Source organism: Grammomys surdaster, unplaced genomic scaffold, assembly GCF_004785775.1.
Source record: "Grammomys surdaster isolate TR1022 unplaced genomic scaffold, NIH_TR_1.0 231, whole genome shotgun sequence".
Classification (NCBI taxonomy): domain Eukaryota; kingdom Metazoa; phylum Chordata; class Mammalia; order Rodentia; family Muridae; genus Grammomys; species Grammomys surdaster.
Window position 1 is genome coordinate 4,004,864 of NW_021604676.1, and position 24,326 is coordinate 4,029,189.

The 24,326-nt window shown below is 36.9% G+C and overlaps 1 protein-coding gene across 18 annotated transcripts in view; it reads right to left on the bottom strand.

Moving 5' to 3' along the window:
- Mlip (muscular LMNA interacting protein) overlaps window positions 1–24,326 on the bottom strand; it is a 254,788-nt gene that overhangs the window by 79,019 nt on the left and 151,443 nt on the right. For 4 of the 18 annotated variants that reach the window (XM_028773564.1, XM_028773562.1, XM_028773560.1 and 1 more), the window contains 3 exons: window positions 6,989–7,054; window positions 6,824–6,907; window positions 6,638–6,697 (listed from right to left, as the gene is read on the bottom strand). The exons of 7 other annotated variants lie outside the window; for them this stretch is intronic. In XM_028773564.1, the coding sequence (XP_028629397.1) occupies window positions 6,638–6,697; window positions 6,824–6,907; window positions 6,989–7,054 (210 nt within the window). The remainder of the gene's footprint in view (window positions 1–6,637; window positions 6,698–6,823; window positions 6,908–6,988; window positions 7,055–24,326) is intronic. 7 more of the 18 variants (XM_028773567.1, XM_028773561.1, XM_028773553.1 and 4 more) reach the window with 2 other exon arrangements.

The following is a 24,326-nucleotide window of genomic DNA, read 5'->3' on the forward strand; positions in this document are numbered from 1 at the left end:
TGGAGCAGAGGCATATATACGAAGCTGTCAGCATATATATAATAGGCTGGATAACCATATTAAAGGAATGAGAAACCTAAGAACTGATCTATAAACACCCCCACATTGGTCATTTTGGGAAAGTCAAATGAGCAAACATAGGGGAGCAAGAAATAATAATGCAGTGAGGAAATTGGAAGAATATGGTGCTCATTTATAATCTAAACATACTCTATTGAAAGGAGTTTGTTGGGAAATTAGAATGACATTCAAGATTTTTTTTTATTTTCTCAGACTCAATTTATAACTATTATTACATCTGGACATGGGTCTTCTATTATTTGTCCTACTGTAGTGGAAGCTATTCTCCCATTTTTATCAAAGAATAATGTCTCAGGTTGGCTTAGAAAAAATGCAATGGACTGGGTACCTTCTAAACTACAGTTATTTACTTAATTTTCTCAGTTATAGAGGGTAGACAGGCTTAGACAGGTTCATTGTGTGGTGAGGTCTTGTTTTCTTATCACAGTTGGGGATTTCTTGCTTAAACATATGGTAGAAGAGATAAAAAAAGTTTCTCTCCAGTCTTTTTCATAATCCCTTTAATTAAGAGTCTATCCCCATGACCTAGTCACACTTTAAAAGGCCTCCATTATAATACCATCATATTAATGACTGATCACTTACTAATTCCTGGAGGAAAAAGTCAGACCATGACACATTTCTTTTTGTATCAAGATCTGACTCTAGAAGGAATTTTTCTGTAGCATCTCTACTCTTTTGTATAACCAGTACTTCACAGTCATTCAACATGAGACCCACCAGCACAACATGATCTAGTCATTCCATGTCTCAAAACTCAAACAAAAATGTCTTCCTAGTTCCCATTACTAATCAGTTTAACTTTTTCAAATTAATTACAGGTATTATTTATATCTATAGTTTTTGGGTGTTGGCATGTAGATATTTTATCTCTACTTTCTCACAATATTTTGCAACATCAGGGATAAGGTAAGTAACGGAGCAAACTCTGGGAGTAAACTGTATCACCACACTCCTTTGTGCTGGCTGCAGAAAAGGAGGCAGCTTATTACATAGTTACTTGGCCAGATAAGTTCTGCTAGTTTTCTGCTGACTTCTGTCTTTGTGATGACACCCAGGACAATATCTAGAAGAGAGCTATAAGCAGAGGGCCAGGGGATCAGGATGAAGCTCAGCATCTTACATGGACATTTGTGGGACTGTGTAGGGCTGCGCATGGGCATGGAACCCAGAGACTTCAAGGGAGAAACAGCAGGTGTCCGACCACATACCCAGAGTCCCTACACGAAGTCTCGTCTCCATAGACCTACATTGTTCAGCCATGTAGGCCATTACAACCCCTCCCAAAGTGCACAGGTACAGGGTATGACTATAGGCCTCAGGCCCTAGGGATTTACACACTAACGACAGCCAGAGGGCGGAGCAAATTAAGCATTCTTCCCCAGACCCTCCTCCTTTCTCCTTCCCTGTTTAACTCAGGTCTGCCCTGAGTTTCAGGGGGGTACATCCAGATCCATCCACCACCAGCCATGAAAATAAACCCTTTTGAAACTATGGACATTCTTGTGTCTTTGGGGCCTACCACAGCCAAAGACTCCAGCCTCTGGAACCTCAGACTTTCTCCTGGACATGAGACCTGCCATGTGGAAAGCCTCCGAGACTCCTCCACCACCACTGCAGCCTATTTTTCTTACAGATGTTGACTTATATTCTGGGGAAAATATGTAGGCTTTGAACAAAAATCATAAAGGAATACTTTAACAGGATCCCTGTGTGGTATATTGAGAACAGAGCAGAGTGAGATACCTACATAACAATGATGCTATTTGCTGGTCAGCAAAATATGATGATTGTTTAGTAGCATGGAAACTGCTAAACAAAAACATTTACATTGGAAAAGATAGCACCAGAGAACATTTGCATTTTGAGGTAGACTTTCTTCTTAATCTGAAAATAGTGGGAGAACCTTGACAACATTGGCAAATTGTAATGCTTGGATTTATTATTGCTATTCTAGATACACATACACCCTAATTACCTATAGAACTTACGAAGTATAGGAAGAAGTATAAAGACTCTAGATGAAAGGTCATAGACAGTAGCATCAGAGATACACAATACAAAAATTCACTCCTAGATACCTATAGGAAAAATTAGTACTGTCATATTCAGAGTCAATATTGAAAGTGTTTGCAAAGCCAAATTAAAAATGATCACCCTCTACCAGTTATAAATGTCATGGTGACAAAATATTTTATAAGTATGAGAAAGAGAATCTAGACAGATAGAGGTCAAAGAGAAGACCTATGATCCTATTTTAGTGAAATTATAATTTTAATTACATTGTTGAGTGTGTGTGTATATGTGTGTGTGTTCATAGCATGCACATAAATGTCAAATGACAACTTGCAGGAGTCAGTTCTCTCCTTCTACTATATAGTTCCTGCATGTAGAACTCAGGCCATCACACTTAGGAGACAGTATCTTTACTCACTTAACCATATTATCAGCCCAGAAACTACAATTAATTGAAAGACCAAATTGAAGATTTTTTTCATAGATGAAGTTTACAAAGTATACACAAATAGATTAGGTTGAAACAATTATCATCACAATTACAAAAAAACAATAAAAATAAGGACTGAAAGATCTAAATAAAGATGGAATTAAAAGATATATACATAAAGATTCAGACACAGGTCCAAAATAAAGTAACAAATAGTATGTGTCTATATGTTTAGCTTGATTAAAAACAAGTGTAAAGTGAAAAGTACTGTCTCATATAATTTTGGAAAAGACACTTATGAGTTTTATATAAACCCAACCATAGTGGGAATTTAGTAAAACCGTTGTATCTGGCATGAACACCAGAGTGTTGGGATTATTTTTAGGTGAACCTGAGCTCTGAAGAAATCTTTTGTATCTGATCAGTGATTGTTTTCTGAGATTCATGGAGCTGTGTATCTGAAGGAGCTTTATGGCCTTGCATGACTTCAGTTACAAGACACTCCTGGCAAACCTGGAATTCTTGTATTATCGGGCACTGTAAATGATGCACAATAGGGACTGAGAATTGTGAGGGCTGTGTGTTTCTTCAGGCAGCACATAGATCAGATCAGAGGCTTTGGTATAAGGAACAACTTATTCTAAAATTAGCTTTTGTATAACAATCAATACACTTCTGCAAAGCTGCTTGGTGTTCAGTCCTCTTAGGCTGTTCCACCTGGCTGCTGAAAAGCCTTATTACATCCTTACGTGTGTCTCTTAAGTAGTCCAGAGTAAAACAGTTGGTCAACATTTGGTGCCTAACATTGGGTTCAAACCCACAACTCTGTGACTAAGATTCTCATTCTGGACAGACTGAGTTGGTGGGCAGCTTTGCAGAAGTTATTGATGGTTATACCAAAATTAATTTTAGAGTAAGTCATTCTTCATACCCTAGACTCTGATATGATGTATGTGCTGCTTGAAAGATCATGATACCCACACACTTCTCAGTCCTTACTGTGGAGTTTTCAGTGTGAGGTCAGCAATATAGCAGTATAGAAGTTCGAGACCATGGATATGTGACACTAGACTCAACTGGGATGATACTAGTGCAGATGTTTGCTGAAAGAGTGTCAAGAACTTGCCAAGTGACTGGACTTGTAATGATGTTTTTATTGGGATCATTGCAGTAACTGCTACTGCTGTTACAGCTGAACTGATGCTTCATAAAAAATTCAAACTATTGATTTTATTAAAACCTGTCATAAGCATTCTGTAGAACTTTTGGCTCAACAGAATAAAATAGATGGTAAGATAGTTAATGAAATAGCTCATCTTAGATAATCTGTAATACGAACTAGAAATCAGTTAGATATATTAGAAAAACAAATGAGATTTAGATGTGGCTGGAATGTTCCTTCTTACTGTATTAAACCTTTAAAGTTTAATGGAACCAAGAATGATCAGGAAAAGTTTAAAATGCATTTGATGAATCAGTTTAATTCTTCCCAAATGATTCCCGATTTACATCAAGAAATTAAGGGTACTTTCTCAAAAAGATTGCCTGATATGACTGGAATGGATGCTGTGGAAGGCCTTGTAGATACCTTAGCTTCATCTAATCCTATGCATCATCTTAATAGATTTCTTATTCTAGCAATTGTTATACTTGTTTTTTGCTGTAATAACTTTACTAGCTTTGAAATGTATTCTGGCTTATTTTTGTAAGAGTGTCAAATAGCACGCTAGAGAAAAGGCTATATTTACTTTAAAGATGTATAGCCTTCAGCATAAATATAATCCTTAACATAATTAAATGTAGCTTAGACATAAGCAAAGTATGTTGTGGGAAAATTAGTAAAGCCTGCATCTGGCATGAACACTGAGTGTTTGGATTGTTTTCAGGTGTACCTAAGTCCTAAGGAAATCTCTTGCATCTGATCAGTGATTTCTTTCTAAGATTTGTAGAGCTGTGTTTCTGAAGGAGCTTTATTGGTCTTGCATGACTTCAGTCACAAGACTTCCTGGCAAACTTGAAATTCTTGTATTACTGAGCACTGCAAAGAAGACACAATAAAGAGTGAGAAGCATGTGAATAATGTGTATCTTCAGTCAGCACATAAATCAGATCAGAGACTAGTATGAGAAATGACTTACTGTAAAATTAGCTTTTGAATAACAATCAATAAATATGCTTCTGCAAAACTGCTTAGGGTTTTGTTCTCTGAGGCTGTCCCAACCTCAAGTGTCTCTTTTTCTTTGATCATCCTGTGTGAAATTGTTTACCAACACCCAGCATTCACTCTCTGTAATGTGTATGCAACCACAAAAAAAAACAAAATACAATACAAAATTTTCTAATTATTTTTTCAGTTTTAAATTAGTAAAAGTCAATTAACAAAAGGAAAATAAAAATTACTCAAAATATCAAAAAGAATAAAAAGATTAAAGTTGAAAATATTAATAGTAACAGAAGTCAGTACAATATTATAACTATTATAATAACTGTAACTGGCTTAAATTTCCAAATAAACACAATCTTACATTGAATAGAAAATGATATATAAAAATGTGTGACTTGAAAGAAAACTGGGCAAAGGTATACAAAAGGACAAATGATAAGAGTATAGAAGAAGACACATGTAGAAAAACACATTTTAAAAATTGTAAATATGAGGTTACTTTATCACACAAGAAAATCTTTATGTTCAAAAAAGATTATGTTCTAGTAAAGTTATAAAATTTTAGATTTGAGTATAATCTTCCTATAAGCGTCAATAATCTAGTTTCAAAATGCACAAGTCAAATTTTATAATGCCTCTTGTAGACTATTTTTCTCCCTCTTGGTAGCAATAAATAATTCTAAACATTCTTAAACACTCTCACAGCTTTCATGATAGTATCTGCTTTGAGTATCCTCTTAGCATAACATTTTAACTATGTTTGGCTGGCTCAATCTCTACCTATCGATGATGTTTTGAACCTTGGCACTCTGCACAGGCTCACAATGTGATATCTACATCTCTCCTACTAGCTGCAGACTGAATAACTCCATTCATACAATTCTCGCACAAACACTATCTAAATTACCATACCCTCTATCTTCTTTTATTCCACACCTATTTCACTATGCCCTGAGCAGAGATGTAGGACTCATCCATGGATTCTCTCCTTTATTGCTCATATGTGAATTATTATCAAGCCCCAAACCCATTTGCTTCTCTACGGCTCTTTTGAATCCTACCTTTCCAGTTCACCATCAGTCACTGTACTCATGACCTACTCAGTAGCCTCTTTCCAGCAACCAGAATGATCATTTTTATATTCTTATATTTTCCTTCAGTTTCAAATTTCATACCATAACAAACAGATTCTTAAACTAGTTTTATGCTGTTTGTCCGTGGCTCACGAAATTCCAAATACACTGACTTTTTCAACATTCTTACATAAATAAGTCATGCTACCTCAGGAAATTCATATATTACTATGCCTTGTTCTAAAGATATTGTCACTAGTGTTTCTTAGTCTATTCCACATGTGGGTCTCAGAGTAAATTCTATCTCTTCTTCAACAACTGTATTAAACTCCCTGGGATTTTCACATGGCTTGTCTTAATCTTTCTAGTGCCTCAAAGCCCAAGCCCATAGTATTAACAAAGTTCTGCTCACTTAAGTCACAGAACATTGAAATCAATAAAATTGGTAAGGAAAGTTGAATTAACACCCAGATGAAAGCTACCAGAGTGTTCCTTCAGTCAACATCTTTTCTATACTTCTAAGTATATGTAAATTACATTAATACTGAAGGTTTGGTCCAAAATTAATATAAGGTAGAAATTTGACATGTGAATCCATAAAATGCCAACATTCAATATTGAAAACCTGGAATACTGGTTTTCAAACTGTTTGAAATTGATTCACAGCTAAAAGTACTTTTACACTGCAGTTCTGTGAAGACTGACCTATGTGTATACATGTAGACAGAAGCAAGAGTGAACTCTACACTTTGCTGTGTATACCCTGATTGCTAGCTACTGAGTTAGTTTCTTAGTTTACTGCTGAGCCTTAAGTGACAGTTTGAAATTATCTATGCAAAATTTGAATGGTAAACTGTAATAAATTATACATACTTTGATTTTTTCAGAACCCAACATTGCCTGTGGGGGCCGTGAAGGAGAATCAGAAGAATGCTGGAAAAGAAAAGGATAAAAGAAAAGGGAAGAACAAGCCTGTGAGGCATCGTGGCAAGACAGAAGGAAATGAAGAAAAGCAAAGCAAAGGTTTGAATGTGCGCACGTTCTACTCTACAGCATTACCATAGACAAGGAGTCCTGCAAGACCTTATCAATGGTAGCACAGAGCTCTTCAGTTTGCTGCCTGAGCTGTGCAGGGAAACACAACTAGAAGAATCAAAACCAGGAATGGGGTTAGCAGTTAATTTGGAGATTGCACACCAAAGCAGGATAAGCTGAAGTCATTACCTCCACTGGTAGGTCTAACACGTTGGCCTTGGAGTTGCTTTCAGTCCTGATTGGTTCATCTAGTGCCTAGTGATAAATGAAACAGTTCTCATGTGAGATTTCTTGTCGATTACAATACTGTAGTGATATCCTTACCCTTACAAAAAAGTCCTGGAAATAAATCTTAGTATTGGAAAAAACTAATTGAATCATCTAGTAAGATATTCTCAGACATGAAGACACATTTCACATCTGTCCACTTTCTCCTCTTAAATCAGTGTCTCTAGTATATGATGTAGTAGTGATAAAGGTAGAAGGCTGCTTTTAATTTTTACCCCTACTCTATAGCTTATATTTTGCTTTTACTCCTTCTTTTATTTTTACTCATTAATTATGACTTGTTTCTTATTCATCTTTAAAAACAGCTTAAGCTTAAGTTCGTGCTAGTCAGTGACGACATCTACAAAACCTTGGAGCTGTTGCTATGGATTTATATTTTCCTTTGAATACAGATAGCATTATTCTGTTTCTTTGAGTGACTAGAAATTATGAACTAGAGGCAATGGTGTATGTAAAGAGATTCATGATTCTGTTACAATCCCATAAATACTATTTTCATTTAGTCTAAATTTTTTTTAACTTTGTATTTATTTACTTCATGCCATGATGCATGCATGTGTGGAGATCAGAGGACTAATTCTCTCCTACCATGGGTGTTCCAGTGAGAGTTGGCTCTCACTCAAGTTGATGGTCTTTATAGCAGGCACTTTTGCTTCTTGGGCCATCTCATCAGCCCTTACAGTATTTTTGCTTTAAACTCTGCCTCCCTGACACTGAGTAGCAGCCAAAGTCTCCACTCAGCTATTCTATACTATCCTTGTCATAAGTGGTACCTAGAGTTTGTGCAGCAGCACTTGGGGTTCTCCTCTGTGGAAACTTCCTCTTGAATTCCAGTTTCTATGTGACCTCACATATTTCTCTGAATATTAACAAGGTTTTAGATTTTTGCTAAGTTTTAGCTATTTCACAGTGAATAATGTCTTGAAAGAAAATAAATAAAACCAACAAGTAAACCAAGTATGATTTTCTTCTTCTAAATATTGCTTCACTGTAATTTCTTCCTACCTATTCTAGTAACTTCACATCACCCTCTTTGCTTTTGTGATGGAGTCTCATGTATTTTAGGCTAACCTCCAATTTCTGTGTAACAAATGATGACATTGAACTCCTGGTCTTCCTGCTTCTACCTCTCAAGTGCTAGAATTATGGACATGGGGCCGCATGATGCCTAGTTTATCTGCTTCTAGAGATTAAATCCAGGGCACTGTGCAAGTCAGTTTGGCCCTGTATCAGTTGAGAGATATCTATAGCAAAAAGCATCTTCCTGAATTTATCTGAGATGTGCAAAACAACTGCCCTGATGTAGACTGTCCCTCCATTTTCAGAAGCAAAGTGAAACAAGTTAATTTAATATTTTAAGCTCACAAATTTTTTAACACTGAGATTTTGTGAATTCAAATTTCAAACCCACTTAACATTAGGATTCTGGCTAAAGGTTACTTTTTGCCTACCCTAAGCAAATATCATTGTCATTTACCTTTGCAAATGTTTTTTCTCATCCTCTTTGTCCTAGAGAATTCAATGATTAAAAAATTCTTGGTTTTGTTACAGTAGTACCAATTCTGTTTCTGGCTTCCTCAGCCCAGTCTTTCTTTATTTTGCCTAGCTGACAATCTTTTTTGGTCAGTGAGTTCAAGACCTTCAGTATAGCATCAAAATCCAAATAAACAGTATTTGACAACTTGGAGATTTCTCTTCTACATATTTTTGTTGTCAAACTTTTTCTTAGGTTGAAGCATATGGAATTGTCAGTACTTAACTTAAAATTGCCTAAGTAAATGGTTATTTCATAAAGTTCTACCTATTTCTATATATTTTAATCACACATTGAGGATTTTATGCAATGATATTTTTATCATGTTCACTCTTCCTCCCCCACCTTATTCCAGATATACTCCCTCCTCTACTCAGACACTTTGGTGTCTTTTTTTTCTCCTATCAAGGGCAACTTATGCTATTCAAATATACTTGGATGTGTGGCCTTCCACTAAAGCATGGTCAAGGTCAACTTGTTAGAGGCTACACTGTTAGATAAAATTGACCTTCTTTCTTCCACAACTGAAAATTACCAATAGCTCATCACCTAGCAGTAGGACACGTCCCTTTCTATGCTTTATTTGATCTGCTTGAGCTTCTGAAGGATTTGTGCATGCAGTTACTACTGCTGTTCATATGAACAGCTATCCTCCTGTCTGCAGAAGGATATGCTTCCTTGTATTTGTCTACTACCTATGTCTATTAGATTTTTTTCTCCCTTCTTTCCTAATGATGCCTAGGTCTTGAAACAAGGAAGGAAGGAAAGAAGGAAGTAATGAAGGAAGGGAGAAAGGGAGGAAGGGAGGGAGGGATGGAGGGAGGGAGGGAGGAAGGAAAGAAGGAAGGAAGTAAAAATGGGATATGTGTCCCATTTAGGACAGGCATGATGAATTCTCTTGTCCTCTGCACCATGACTTCTACTGCAAATGGAAGAGGTGCATTAATTTATAGGTATACTGATAAGTCACTAGGAGTTGATTTGATACTGTGAACACTATGTCCATTTAGCAGAATAACAGTAATGACTTATATTCTACGGTCTAGGACTTGTCTAACCTAACGTTCTTGTCTCAATAATAATGTCAGGTTTGATTCTCATTTTATGGAGCAGGTCTTAAATCCCGCTGGAAAGTGGTTGGTTACTCCTGTGACATTTCTGCTACTGTTGCATTGTCTTATCAAGCATAGTCATTATTGTATCTCACAAGATCCACAGCTGCATAAGACTGATAACTACTTTCCACTTTCACTGGTGTACATAGCAACTTCTAGCACTATGAAAACTATTCAACAGGAATGAAGCTTCTAGGTCAGTAATAACTCAATTGCTTTATGTCCTGTGACTAATGTATGTGATGTCTTCAACAACAGGATTATATTTTCAAGGTCTAGAGAATCATCAAAATCATTGGCGATAGCCTGTAATATTTTGGGGTCTTTGGAACCTCAATGACAAAGAATTTACTGACTTTTTGTTAGTCTATGGTGTCTAGTATGATTATTGTTGTCATACCTAAAGGGAGATCTCATTCTAAGTCTTTTAGTGTCTGTATACTGAAGTTTCTACAGTAGTGGGTTTCTATATGATGTTTTCAAAAGCCTTTAGTGTTGTTTTTGTCTCCCAGTAGTCTCCCTTCTATGCCCTTGCCTCTTCTTTAACCTTTCCTACTCCAGAACTTTTGTTCCTATTTATTTTTTAAATTTTTGATCATTGATTCTATGACTTTTGCTACATGGAATTTTCCAAGATACCTAGTCCTAATTCACTTTCAAAGTTTGACAATTTATCATCATTAAAGTCATTTAAAATTATGTAGGATGTGTTTGAAGGCAATTATAAAAGGTTATAAAAAATGATTAGCAAAGTAATTAGAACAAATGTCTGATCCCTTAAGGCAATTGCTTTCAACAGAAAGAAAAATGATCACTTGCATATTTGTGTCCTGGTATGTTTGTACACAGACAAATAAGACAGTTCTCAACTGGAATGGTATGTACAGTATCTAGGATAACAAGCCACCCTGTCGTTTCGTCTGCATTCACTTCCTAGTTCGTATGTCTTCACCATTATTCTGATGCTATCACACCCTGACTACAAACTGTCTCATCAGCCAGGGAACCAGAACTCATTGCTCATCAGAATCTGCTTTTGTATATTTTAACAGAGCAAGAAATGACACAGATTTAAAACTACTCATCTTCACTAGCAGGCACTGTGTCTGGAAGATATAGGATATGAACCTGGAATATACTCCTAAGAGTTCAGACAAAGGAACATGAAAGATAAATTTAATCACTTATTTTAATAGTGTTTTTAATTTTTGAAATCCTAATATAGCTACATCATTTCCTCCTTCCCTTTCCTCTTTCTAAGCTCTCCAATATCCATTTATTCTCTTTCATATCCATGGCCTCCTTCTTTCATTAATTGTTATTATATGCATGTATTTATATACATATGTACTCCTAAATATGTACTCCTCAGTCCTACATTACTTGTCTGTGTGTTTTCAGGAATCACCACTGGACATGCAACTGGGGAAAACTGTTTCTTACACTCTCAACATTCCTTACTTAGAAAAATATTGTCTGAAAACTTTTGTTTTCAAATTGTGCTTTTCTTGTATTAGAAAACAAAATTGGAAAATTTAATATTAACAATAGAGTACTTTGTAGTAATTATTCTTATGTTTTTCCTTTATGTTCTAAAATTATGATTAATTATGATTAATCATGAAATGGAAGGAAAAATTAACAATTTCATAAAACTAACTCAGAAAGTTTGATTTTCCCCAATACAGTGTTTTCCCTCTGCTATTTACCCTGTAGGCAAGGGAGAATACACAAAGTCTACATTTCAAGATACAACCACAGACATGTACATGGTCACAGGTAACTATAATCCAGGGGATGAAGCCATAAAAATAAAATGAAGAGTTATACTAAAGAACAATGAAGAACTGTAATAGGAGCCTTTGCAGTCCTATTAGTCAAGAAGATGGAGTAACACCTAATTCCACACATACATGTGATTCAATTATTCCAGTCCCTTTGGAACTGAAAGCTGCTTCTAAGGCATAAACAGGAGCATCACCTGGTCTTTTGAGAAAGGTTGTCTGGATAGTGAGCCACATTTACACAGATATATAAGAGAGGAAAATACATAGATACTGGAGGATCTCCTAATTTACCAGATGTGGATCCATATATAATATTGAATGTATACTGGATATTAGACTGCACATGACCTTCATTGTAGTATTAGTTATGAGGAAGAGAGATTGAAGAAATTAAATCCAAATTTTGTATAGGAGGATGAACATGGCTGAAAGCTTATGGCATGCTTCAACTTCCCAGCAAAGTATATAGCACCCCTTTGCTTCACAGTATGGCATCCCTTGGCTCCCCAGCAATATTCACCTATGCACTCCTTACTTCTAATCTTTTTCCAAACAGACCTCCTCATGTTCCTTGAATTTTGCATCTTTTATATTTTGTGAAATTGACTTGCTCTAAATTTCAGTTTACATACGTAATTCCTCTTCATTGTGAAGATTCAAATGTCTTCTAATAACATCACTCCAGTCCAAAATTTAGCCATTTCCTGGTTAGGAATACATTTTGGAAATCTTAAAGAATATTTTATCTTTTTAATTTATAAAAGGTTACAAAATTTTGATACTTCTGCAGTTAAGTACTTGCCACTCATACATGAGAATCATAGCTATATCCCCAGGAACCCACAGAAATTTAGAGTAAGTGTAGCGGTCCTCCTTTATTTCCATCTTTAGAGGGTAGAGACAAGGAACTCTCAAAGCAAACTTGCTAGCAGGACTAGACATACTGGAGAGCTCCGAATTTGATTTAGAAACTTTGTCTCAAGGAATTAAGGTAGAAAAACAATAGCAGACAATTCCCAAAATCAACTTTGGGCCTCCCCATACATACACACACACACACGCATACACACACACCCCACAAAAAAGTCAAAAAAGACTATTGCATCATGAGTGCTTTTTCATTTGTATCTCTAGGCTACTAGGTCTTTGTTTCATTGTGATCAAAGGATCAATAAGGGTATTTAGAATATATCAAAGGGTAAACTGAGAAAGGACCAGTTAAATGATAAATGGCATAAGTAATATTATGATATTGCTTATAATAATACTATAAAATACTCATTAAAATACTATAGAGATGTGATCTAAACTGAGTTTTTAAATTCTTTTTATTTATTCTTCTCTCATATATCCTATCCCCATGGTTTACATATATTATACTTTCCTTCCTCTTCCCACAATCTCTCCTCCTCACCTCTCCTTTTTTCCCTGGATCCATTCTCTTTTCACTTCACCTCAGATAAAAGAAGGCCTTTCATGTATATCAACTAAATATGGCATAACAAGCTACAATAAGTCTGGGCACATATTCTCACATCAAGCTGGACAAGGCAATCCAATAGAAGAACAGGGGTCCTAAAGGCAGGCAAAAGAGTCAGAGACATGCCCTCCTCCCACTGTTAGGAGTCTCACAATAACACTGAGCTACACAACTATAACATATATCCAGAGAACCTAGGTCAGACCCATACAGACTCTCTGATCTCTGTGAGCCCACTTGAGTCCCCATCAGTTTGTTATGTAATTCTGTGGGCCAAGTTCCTGTCATGTCCTTAATCTCAGTGGCTTCTCCAATCCTTCCTACCCCTACTTCACAGGACTCCTGAGGCTCTGCCTATTATTTGGCTATAGAACTCTGTATGTGCTCTCACCATAAACTGAGTATTTTAACAAACAAATAATGTTACATATTACTATTCGACTCTTTGCCATCAAACGTCTTAGCATGTGATCAATATTCATGAAAAGAATTTTTTCAGCCCAAATCAAATGAAGTCAATACTTTAGTCTGTGGAAAATTACCACAGGCAAACATAATTCTTATGCTACTTGAAATATTGAAATATAGCCAATGAATGTCAAAATGCTCTCCTAAAGCTGTAAGAGATCATGAAGATTGGGAAGTAAGGCTATGATTTTGGGCTAGTCTAATTGCTCGCACTATGTTAACTGGAAGGGTACCTGGGCAAAAATGTTTTTGAATTTTATTAAAATTTATTTTTTAATTGACTATGATAAATAGTTTGTCAGATGCATCATCTTGACTCACTCCTAATAGCCATAGAATATAGCTTGTATTCTATGATACATACTTTTATTTAAAAACATTTAAGCTTCCACTTTAAAAAGCCTAAAGAGCATGTAGAAATATACAAATGCAATTTCTTTAAAGGTCTAAGACTATTCAAAGTTTATTCCTTTTACATGGCATATCTATGAATTTCAAAACCTGAGGAGCTTTGTCTTACTTGGTGTTTTTAGTTCTGTAGGTTGGAAGGATTCAATGTCTGCTCCTCTCACACAGAAGGCCATTGTACTATTTTTAGCTGCTGCTGTTGTGTTTTGGGTTTTTCTTTTTAGTTTTTATAAACTTGCTAAGACTATATTTCAGGGATCATTTCTATAGTGTGTTGCCAATTTCAAATTCATTCCATCAAGGCTTCCTGGCAGGAGGAGTCACATCTAACTTTCTTTTCAGCAAGAGCATCTGGAGACTAGTTCTTACCTCCAGCCAGTGATCCTGTCATTGTAATATACCTTGCCTCTCTCAGCGTCACAAGGAATCAGGATGTTTGTAAGCCCTGGCTTAGTCAGTTTTTCTCAAAGTTAAATTGTTTCCAATTTCCTCAAATATTTTCTCATAAAGGGAAAATATTATGTCATTCTCATTTTATGAGACTATAAATACATTAGCAACTAATGATAAAAGTATTATTTTTTAAAAGAGTATCCAAACTCATTTTGTCTTGCTCAGTATTTCAATGACTGTCTGCTCTTATCATTGGGAAGCAATCAGAACAAGTCTGGGAGAGATCGGATCAAGTCTGAGTTCCAATTTAATCATATGTCCAACTTGTATTGCTTTGGGGGATTTTATGAGGCTTCTGTGAACACCAAATTCTTTACTGAGTTGTGAAGATGATAAAATATGTATCACATCCTTGATCTCAAGACAGACACTATCATAACTGCATTGCCCAGTTGCTAAATGTCAACAAATCTAAAATAACTTCCCTCCTAGCCTTCTGTATCTACTCAGTAAAAGTACAATCAATGCATAGCTGCTCATATTCTCATGCTAATTATCTTCCCCCAAAACCTGTTTGCAGTGTCCAGCAAGTAAGACATGAGGGACCCTGCTCCCAGTTGGTTTTGATTGGTAAATAAAGTTGCCAGTGGCCAATGGCTGGACAGGTAGATGGAGGCAGGACTTTTAGAGTTCCTGGGCAAGAGATGAATAAAGGAGCAGGAAGGGAGAGAGCCACCATGCTGGAGAAAAAAGAGAAACACCAGACGTGAGATGTGCAGAAGACAGAGAGCATCACCATCATGTAAGTATTGGGGATTATGGCCCAAGAGGACTGCACATTTGGGTCTAAGGCAGCAAAGATGGAACATAGGATTAGTAAGTAACCAACTCTGGAATATGGAGTGGGGGAGCCATGTGGAGGTTAGGAAGTTGACCCAGCCATTGAACTGGTTAAGACATATAAAAGTATAAAGGCTGTGTGTGTGTGTGTGTGTGTGTGTGTGTGTGTGTGTGTGTGTGTGTTTCATTTGGGAACCTAGAACACTGGGGCAGGTAGTAAGGAATATGTGCCACTGAAGGCATCAATTTCAGTAGTGTTATTTGGTTACTGCTACTTAGTGGAAAAGATTCTACAGATCCTTCTCCAGTGTCTAGCTAGGTGAATCCTGCTATCTTTTTTATCCATGCATTCTCCTCAACTCCCCAGATTCAGCCCTTGTGCTATACCAAATGCCCTAGCCTAGTTCGATCAACACTGCCTATACAAACAGCCAATCTCTAAGCTTCTTTCATGACTCCTATGCCTGCCTCCTACCTACAGGACCTTCCAACACTGAACCCACTTCTCCATTCAGCCAGATCCTGACATTCTTCTCCAGGGTTTAGCCAGGTGAATCTGTCTGATCCTTGTCTCCATGCATCCTCACAAACTCTAGCTTGAACCCAGATGCAAACCCTGCATATCAATGAGATCTGTGTCCACCTGACTTCATTCCACCTAAGTCACACCCAAATCATGGGCCCAACGTAACCTGCACATGCTCTCTTTGCCCTCAAACTCCTCTATCTGTATCAGACATAGGACTAACAAAAGAAGTTCACATGCCCAAATCTCATCACGAAAATAAAAGCAATATGGAAGATCAAGACAGCATCTTCTCTCCAACTACACCTTATGCCAGAGGAAATCACCCAGATAAACCCCCAGGACACAGAATTTAAAATAACAATCATAGTTTTAACAAAGAACTCAAAGAATTGAAAGATACAAATGGCTTAATGAATGTAAGAAGTTTTAAAAGAGAAAACATCTGAAATATACACAGTGAAACACAAACTTGGGGCTAATGGAAATGATGAAAACGAAAAAAATTTAGTGTAGGAAAACAGAATTCAATAAAGAGATAGAAACCCTGAAGAGTACTAAGGCTAAACTTAAGATGCAGTTGAAAAATTCAAAAACCCACCTAGAAAACCGAAAGTAACACTTTACAAGAAGGATGAATCAAACAGAAAATAGAATAGGACTTGAAGAGAAAGTAGAGGAACTAGATGAAATTAGCAAAGAATATGATTGATAACAATAAAAGTAGCTTTCAGAAAATGTGGGGTGCCCTGAAAAGACCAAAATTTATAAGAATAAATGAGGGAACAGATTCCAGGTAAATAGCATATCCCACATTTTCAACAAGATCACAGAAGAAAGCATCCCCAAACTTAAAAACAACAACAACAAAAAAAGACATACCCATACAGATATAATATGCATGTGAAACATCAAATAGACAAGACCAGAAAAGAAAATTTCCACAGCATACTCTATCTAAAACACTAAGTATATGGAGAAAATCTATTGAAAACTTCAGGAGGAAAAAACACAAGTCATATATAAAGAAAATCCATTGGAATCATAGCTGATAACCTTAAAAGCCAATATAACTTATACCAATGCACTCCAAGTCCCAAAATACCATGACAGCCAATCTAGACTAAAATATCACGAAACTATCTTCTATTGTTGAAGGAGAAAAGATTTTCTACGATATAAATAGCCTAAAATAACTACATGCAACAAATTAATCCTAAAGAAATCTAAGACTCAAGCATCACCAACAGAATACAAGAGATAGAAGAGAAAACCTCAGGTAGAGACATATGCTCAACTATGTTCATAGCAGCCTTATTTATAATATCCAGGAGCTGGAAAGAACCCAGATGTCCTTCAACTGAGAAATGGATTCAAAAAATGTGGTACACAATGGAGTATTACTCAGCTATTAAAAACAATGAATTCGAGAGTTTCCTAGGTAAATGGATGGAACTAGAAATTATCATCCTAAGTGAAGTAAGCCAATCACAAAATAACACACATGGTATTCACTCACTGATTATTGGATATTAGCCCAGAACCTTGAAATACCCAAGATGCAACTCACAGGCCACATGAAGCTCATAAAGAAGGAAGACCAAGTGGGGGTGATTCGGTCCTTCTTAGAAGGAGCAACAAAATCCTCAAGGGAGCAAATATGGAGACAAAGTGAGGGACAGAAACTGAAGGAAAGGCCATCTGAAGACCTTTCCACCTGAGTATCCATTCCATGTGCAGCCACCAAAGGTAGATGCTGATGTGGAAGTCAGGAAGTGCATGCTGATAAGAGCCTGATATGGATGTCTCCTCAGAGGCCTTCAAGAGTCTGACATATTCATAGGCAGATGCTCACACTTAGCCATTGAACTGATAATGGGGTTCTCAATGGAGGAGTTAGAGTGAAGACTGAAGGAGCTGAAAGGGTGGCCCCATGAGGAGAGCAACAATACCAACCAACCACAGCTCCCAGGGTCTAAACCACCAGCCTGGGAGCACTTAGGGAGGGATCCAGGGCTTCAGCTGAATATGTAAGAGTGGAGGGCCCTGCTGGGCATAGGTGGAAGATGAGATCCTTGACCTCATGAAGGCTGGACGTTGGGGGGGGAATTTGAGGGTGGGGAAGTGGGAGTAGGGGGAGTAGGTAGGGGTTACATCCACAGAGAAGAAGGAGAACGGGTAGGGGATAGGGGGTTCCCGGGTGGGTGGGGGATGGGGTAAGGGGACAACATATGAAATGTAAATAAAACATCCAATAAAAAAATTTAAAAAAAAGAAATCTAAGACACAAAATTTTTGACTCAAGAGAGGAATAAGTGCTTCTGCTCTGAGCCCAAGCACTGAGCAGATCCCTGGCAGCAGTTCTTCACCCAGTCTCACAAAACCCAGAGGAAGCGGGCCTCCCAGGAGCTCCAACCTGGGCAGTGTCTTAGGTAGGGAGACAGCAACACCTGCCCCAAAGAAGGAGTAACTGAGACCCACTGGGACCCAGGAATTCACTCCTGGCACGGAGCACTGGTTCTTTCCTGTCTGCACCCGAGCACTGAGCAGATGTTGGGCCCCAGCTCTAACCCCAGTAGTAACACCCACCCCACACAGTTCTGAAACAACCAAGATAACAGGAAAGACAGTCTCAAGTCAGAGACAGCACAGGTAGCACTAAGGAGATCCAGCTGGCAAAAGGCAAGTGCAAGAACATAAGCATCAGCAACCCAGGGTACTTGGCATCATTAGAACCTAGTTCTCCCACACTAGAAAGTCCTAAATTCCCCATATCACCAGGAAAGCAAGATTCAGATTTTAAATTACTTTTAATGATGATGATAGAGGACTTTAAGAAGGACATAATTAACATTCTCAAAGAATTTGAGGACAACACAGGTTAAACAGGTAGAAGCCCTTAAAGAGGAAACACAAAAATCCCTTGAAGAATTACAAGAAAACACAACCAAACAGGTGAAGGAATTGAACAAAACTATCTAGGACATAAAAATGGAAGTAGAAACAATAAAGAAATCACAAAGGGAGACTACCCTGGAGAGAGAAAACCTAGGAAAGAAATCAGGAGTCACAGATGCAAGCATCACCAACAGAATACAAGAGATAGAAGAGAAAACCTCAGGTAGAGAAGATACCACATAAAATATTGACACAACTGTCAAAGAAAATGCAAAATGCAAAAAGTTCTTAACACAAAACATCCAGGAAATCCAGGACACAATGAGAAGACCAAACCTAAGGATAATAGGTATAGATCAGGGTAAAGATTCCCAACTTAAAAGGCCAATAAATACCTTCAACAAAATTATAGAAGAAAACTTCCCTAACCTAAAAAATAAGATGCCCATAAACATACAAGAAGCCTACAGAACGCCACATAGACTAGACCAGAAAAGAAATACCTCCCGTCACATAATAATCAAAACACCAAATGCACAAAACAAAGAAAGAATATTAAAAGCAGTAAGGGAAAAAGGTCAAGTAACATATAAAGGCAGACCAATCAGAATTACACCAGACTTCTCACCAGAGACTTAACAGCCAGAAGATCCTGAAGAGATGTCATACAGACCCTAAGAGAACACAAGTGTCAGCCCAGACTACTACACCCAGCAAAACTCTCAATTACCATAGATGGAGAAACCAAGATATTCCATGACAAAACCAAATTTAGACAATATCTTTCCACAAACCCAGCATTGCAAAGGATAATAGTGGGAAAGCTCCAATACAAGGAGGGAAATTATACCCCCTAGAAAGAGCAAGAAAATAATCCTCTTCCAACAAATCCAAAAGAAGATAGGCATACAAAGATAATTCCACCTCTAATAACAAAAATAACAGGAAGCAACAATCACTGTTCCTTAATATCTCTTAATATCAATGGACTCAATTCCCCAATAAAAAGACATAGGCTAATGGACTGGATATGTAAACAGAACCCAGCATTTTGCTGCATACAGGAAACCCACCTCAGTGACAAAGACAGACACTACCTTTAGAGTAAAAGGCTGGAAAACAATTTTTCAAGCAAATGGTCCTAAGAAACAAGCTGGAGTAGCCATTCTAAAACCTTCAGCCTGAGAACACAAAGGGAAGGACTCATGGCTCCACCTGTATAGGTAGTTGAGGGTGGCCTTGTCAGGCATCAGTGGAAGTGGAGGGCCTTGGTGCCTGAAAGTTTGGATTCCCTAGTGTTGGGGAATTCGAGAGCAGGGGGCGGGAATGGGAGGATAGTGGGAGCACACCCTCATAGAAACTCCCAGAATTATATGGATTAGGTGTGACAGAGGCAGGCTGCTAGAAGACTAGATTCCAAAATTCAAACAAAAAATTATCTTGATACTAAAATTTTTTTGAGAATTGTATATTGCAGAATACACAGCCTTGGTGTATCTACTCATCAAGCAAGCTGAGTAGACCTGCTTGAACCTCTGATGTTCTAGAATTTCAGCTGGATGCAGTGAAAATACAGACATCAGAGGCTTATCAATTTACTCTCCCCCCCCCCCGCCGCCCCTCTTCTAATATCTCAATGCCTGTAATCAGCTTGAAGAAGTTAATGAAGAGTCGGCGCCCCTCTTCCCTGGGCTTGGGGACTGAGGTGGTTAATATTGGGCTGTCTTTCTAGGGAAAAAGTAGTGGTTTTGTTGGAACAGGGAGGAATAGCTAGAATTTATTGCATAGCCATAACCTATTGGCAGAAATCTGTAAAATTGTTATTAAGCTGAAGTTATCATTTCTTAAATGGTACAAAATTTACTTTGATTTCAAATTTAAGGTTTTCATTGGTAAGAGTTTCTTATTGATATAGAAGTGAGATTAACATTGTCACTCTCATAGGCATTGTGCCTATATAACACATTTAGGAATACAAGGCTTAGGCCCAGTCCTTCTTTAACTTTTTTAACTGATTTGAGATGGCTAGCCTGTAAGTTAAGAGCCTATAGCAAATTCATGGTTTTGAGTTTATTGTTAGGGTGTTTTCTATACTTTATTTAGAAATAGCTCAGAGGGGTTAACAGACAACAGTCCAAATTGCCTTACATGGATAGTTGGTTTTCAGAACGTCAAAAGTCAAAAGAATTGATGTTACAAACATTTCTATATTAATGTTCATTTTGATTAGAGACCTGTCTGCTCCTGACAGCTTCCTGTCTTGGATTCTAAGAAGAAATTGAGCATCTTTGGAGTTACTCCAGTTGTGATGAGACAGCCACTAGGCAACAATTGCCTCTTTTCATCTACAGACAGATTACTGTCCTGAAAAGGACACACTTGCGGAATAGTCAAGTGATTATATCTGCCAAGGCAAAGTAATCAGCCCTTAATAATTCTGCATCACTAGGTCTGTCAGATGCTCCTGGACCAGAAAGCTGAAGATTGGATTTTGCAGTATAGGGACTATCCAGGTGTTCAGTGGTCTCTATAAATTGGCTAAGTTTTAGAAGCTATGCTTTGTGCTTCCCATAGTTTCTGGTAATTCAGTCATTCTGGATTTCTGACAGGGTTGAAGACTTATAGTCTCATAGCCAATCCTGGCTATTTACTTTGAGAGAAAATATTTGAAAGGATGGTTTTCAGCTGACATTCATTCTAAAGCCAAGAAAAAACCAGGTTCAGAACTAAGTCTTTTAGTTAGGAGAGATAACAGAGGTTCTGGTTTGTCAACAAAATGATGGACTGGGTATTAGGTCCTCAATTCTCCAGTCTAAAGATACTGACTTAGTAAATGAATCAAGAAACAAAATCCATATGACTGTCCTCTACAAGAAGCATAACTTAGCTTTAAAAATATCCACAGCAGTAGAGCAAAAGGGTGCTGTTCTCTAATCAAATGGGGCCAGGAAGCAAGCAGTCACTGCTATCCTAATATCTTAATAGAATGAATTCAAATTAAAACTACCTCGAAAGAGATAAAGTATACTTCATTCTAATCAAAAGAACAGTCAACCAAGAAGACTGTCCTAATCATTGGGTACACCAAACTCTAGTACAACCAGTTTCATGTTTTGTAAAAAAATAAAATAAAAAAGTATTACTGGATTTAAAGCACAAATTAAGATCAATCAATAAGTAGTAGAATATTTCAGTACTCCATTTTCTGTAATGGACAGGTCATCTAGACAAAAATAAGAAGAGAAGCCTCCAAATAAAATAACACTAGACATCAAACGGACTTGCCAGGTACTTACAGAATATTTCACCTGTACTGGCTAGTTTTATGTCAATTTGTTACAAGCTAAAGTCATGTGATATGAGTTAGCTACAATTAAGAAAATTCTTCCATAAGATCATGCAGCAGGCAAGCCTGTGGGCATTTTCTTAATTAGTGATTGATTGGAAAGGGCCAAGATCATTGTGGGTAGTGCTACCCCCCAGGCACGTGGTCCTAGGTTCTATAACAAAATAAACTGAGCAGGCCTTGAGGAATAAGGCAGTAAGCAGCACTCCTCCATAGCCTCTGCATCAACATCTGGCCCCAGGTCCCTGCCCTATTTGATTGCCTGTCCTAACTGCCTTCAATTATGAATGGTCCTATGGAGTTGTAAGCCAAATAAACCCTTTTCTCCTCAAATTGCTTTTTGGACATGGTGTTTCATCACAGCAATAGAAAGCCTAACTAAGACACCACCCAAATGCCAAAGATTATACTTTCTACTCAGCATCACATGGAAGTTTCTCTAAAACAGACCACACCTTGGGACAAAATACAAATCACAACAAATTCAGAAATTCTGAAATAACTAAGTATGTCTGATCTGACTGTAATTCATTAAAACTAAAGATCAACAGCAAACAAAGCTTTAGTAAGTACACAAAATCATGAAGATTAAACAACTCATTGCTGAATGATGAATGTGTCGAAGAACAATTCAAGAAAGAAATAAAAACTTGCCTGACACAAGAGGAAAATGAAAATACAACAAAGAAATCTTCTGGATCATGCTGAAAGCAGTCCTATGAGGAGAATTTATAGCTTCAAATGCTTGCATAAGAAGAAGTGCAAATAAATAGCTTAATGATACAACTCAAAATTTTGGATAAGCAAGAACAAACCAAATGCAAACCCCACTAACAGAAATAAATAATAAAAATCAGAGTAGATAAAATAAAGACAAAGAAAACAATGCAAAGAATTAAAAGCTGGTTCTTTGATTCTTTGAGAGGTATGATTGACTCACCCTGGGCACAACTACCCAAAATAAAGAAACCAAATTAAACAGAATCAGAAATGCTCACAAAAATATTATAGCATACTCCAAAGATATTCAGAATATCACAAGGGATATTAAAGGCCTGTATTTCATTAAGATCAAAAACCTAAAATAAAAGGAACAATTACTAGATTTAGTCAAACTACCAGTATTAAACCAAAAAGTCAGTAATCTAAACAGACCTATAGCAAACAAGAAAATTAAAATGCAGTAAAAAGTATTCCAATGGATTCACAGCACAAATCTCTCAGACTTTCCAAAAATATCTATAGCTAATCCTTTCAAAACAATTTTTAAAAACTAAAAATAAAGACTAAAAAATGCTCTCAAATTCTATAAAGCCAGTACTACTCTAACACCAAAAACAGAAAAAGACACAACAAAAAAGAAAGCTACAAACTAGTATCTCTGATAAACCTATTTAAACCTGTGTTTATAGGTTTGAAAATACTCAAAAAACATTTAAAATCCAAATACAGACACATATCAAAAAATTTATCCACCATGACCAAGTTGTCTTTATACCTGAGATGCATGGATGGTTCAACATATGCAAATCAAAAAATATAATAAACTATTTAATATACAGACTTAAAGACCAAAAAAGTCACATGATCCTGTCAATAAATGCAGAAAAAGCTTTTGACAAAATCCAATATGGTTTCATGACAAAAGTCCTGGAGAGTGGACTAGTGGGAGCATATCTCAATATAATGAAAACTGTATGCAAGAAACCCACAGCCATTATCATCCAAAATAGAAAAAAACTTGAAGCAATTTTACTGGAATTAGAAAGGAGACAGGAGTGTTCACTAACCCCACTTCTTTTCATTAGTGTGCTCAAATCCCTACCTGAAACAATAAGGCAAAAGAAGGACATTTAAGGGATCATGGTAGGAAAGAAGAAATCAAACTATGCCTATTTGCAGATAACACATTATTGTACGTAAAAGATACCAAACCTCTACCAAGAAACTCCTAGAAATTATAAACAAATTCAGCAATGTAGCAGGATACAGAATCAACTTGCACAAATCTATCCAATGCCAACAAGATCACAAAGAAGGATCATAGACAAACCATTTCAGTAGCTCCAAAGACAGTAAAACATCTAGGAATGAACCTAATCAATGAGGTGAAAGACAACAACAATGAAACTTGAAACCTCTGAAGAAACAGACCAGGAAAGATACTAGAAAGTGGAAAGACATCCCAAGTTCATGGGTTGGCAGAATTCATTTTGTGAAAATGACCATTCTACCATAAGCTATTTACAAATTCAGTGAAATCTCAATCAAAATCCCCAAATCATTCTCCACAGAAATAGAATAAAACTAAAACTCATATGGAATCACTAAAGACCTCAGATAGCCAAACAATCCTGAGCAAAAAGAACAATGGTAGAGAGATTGCTCTAGTCTAGATATCAAGATATATTAGAGATATGTGGTAATAAAAATCAATGGTACTG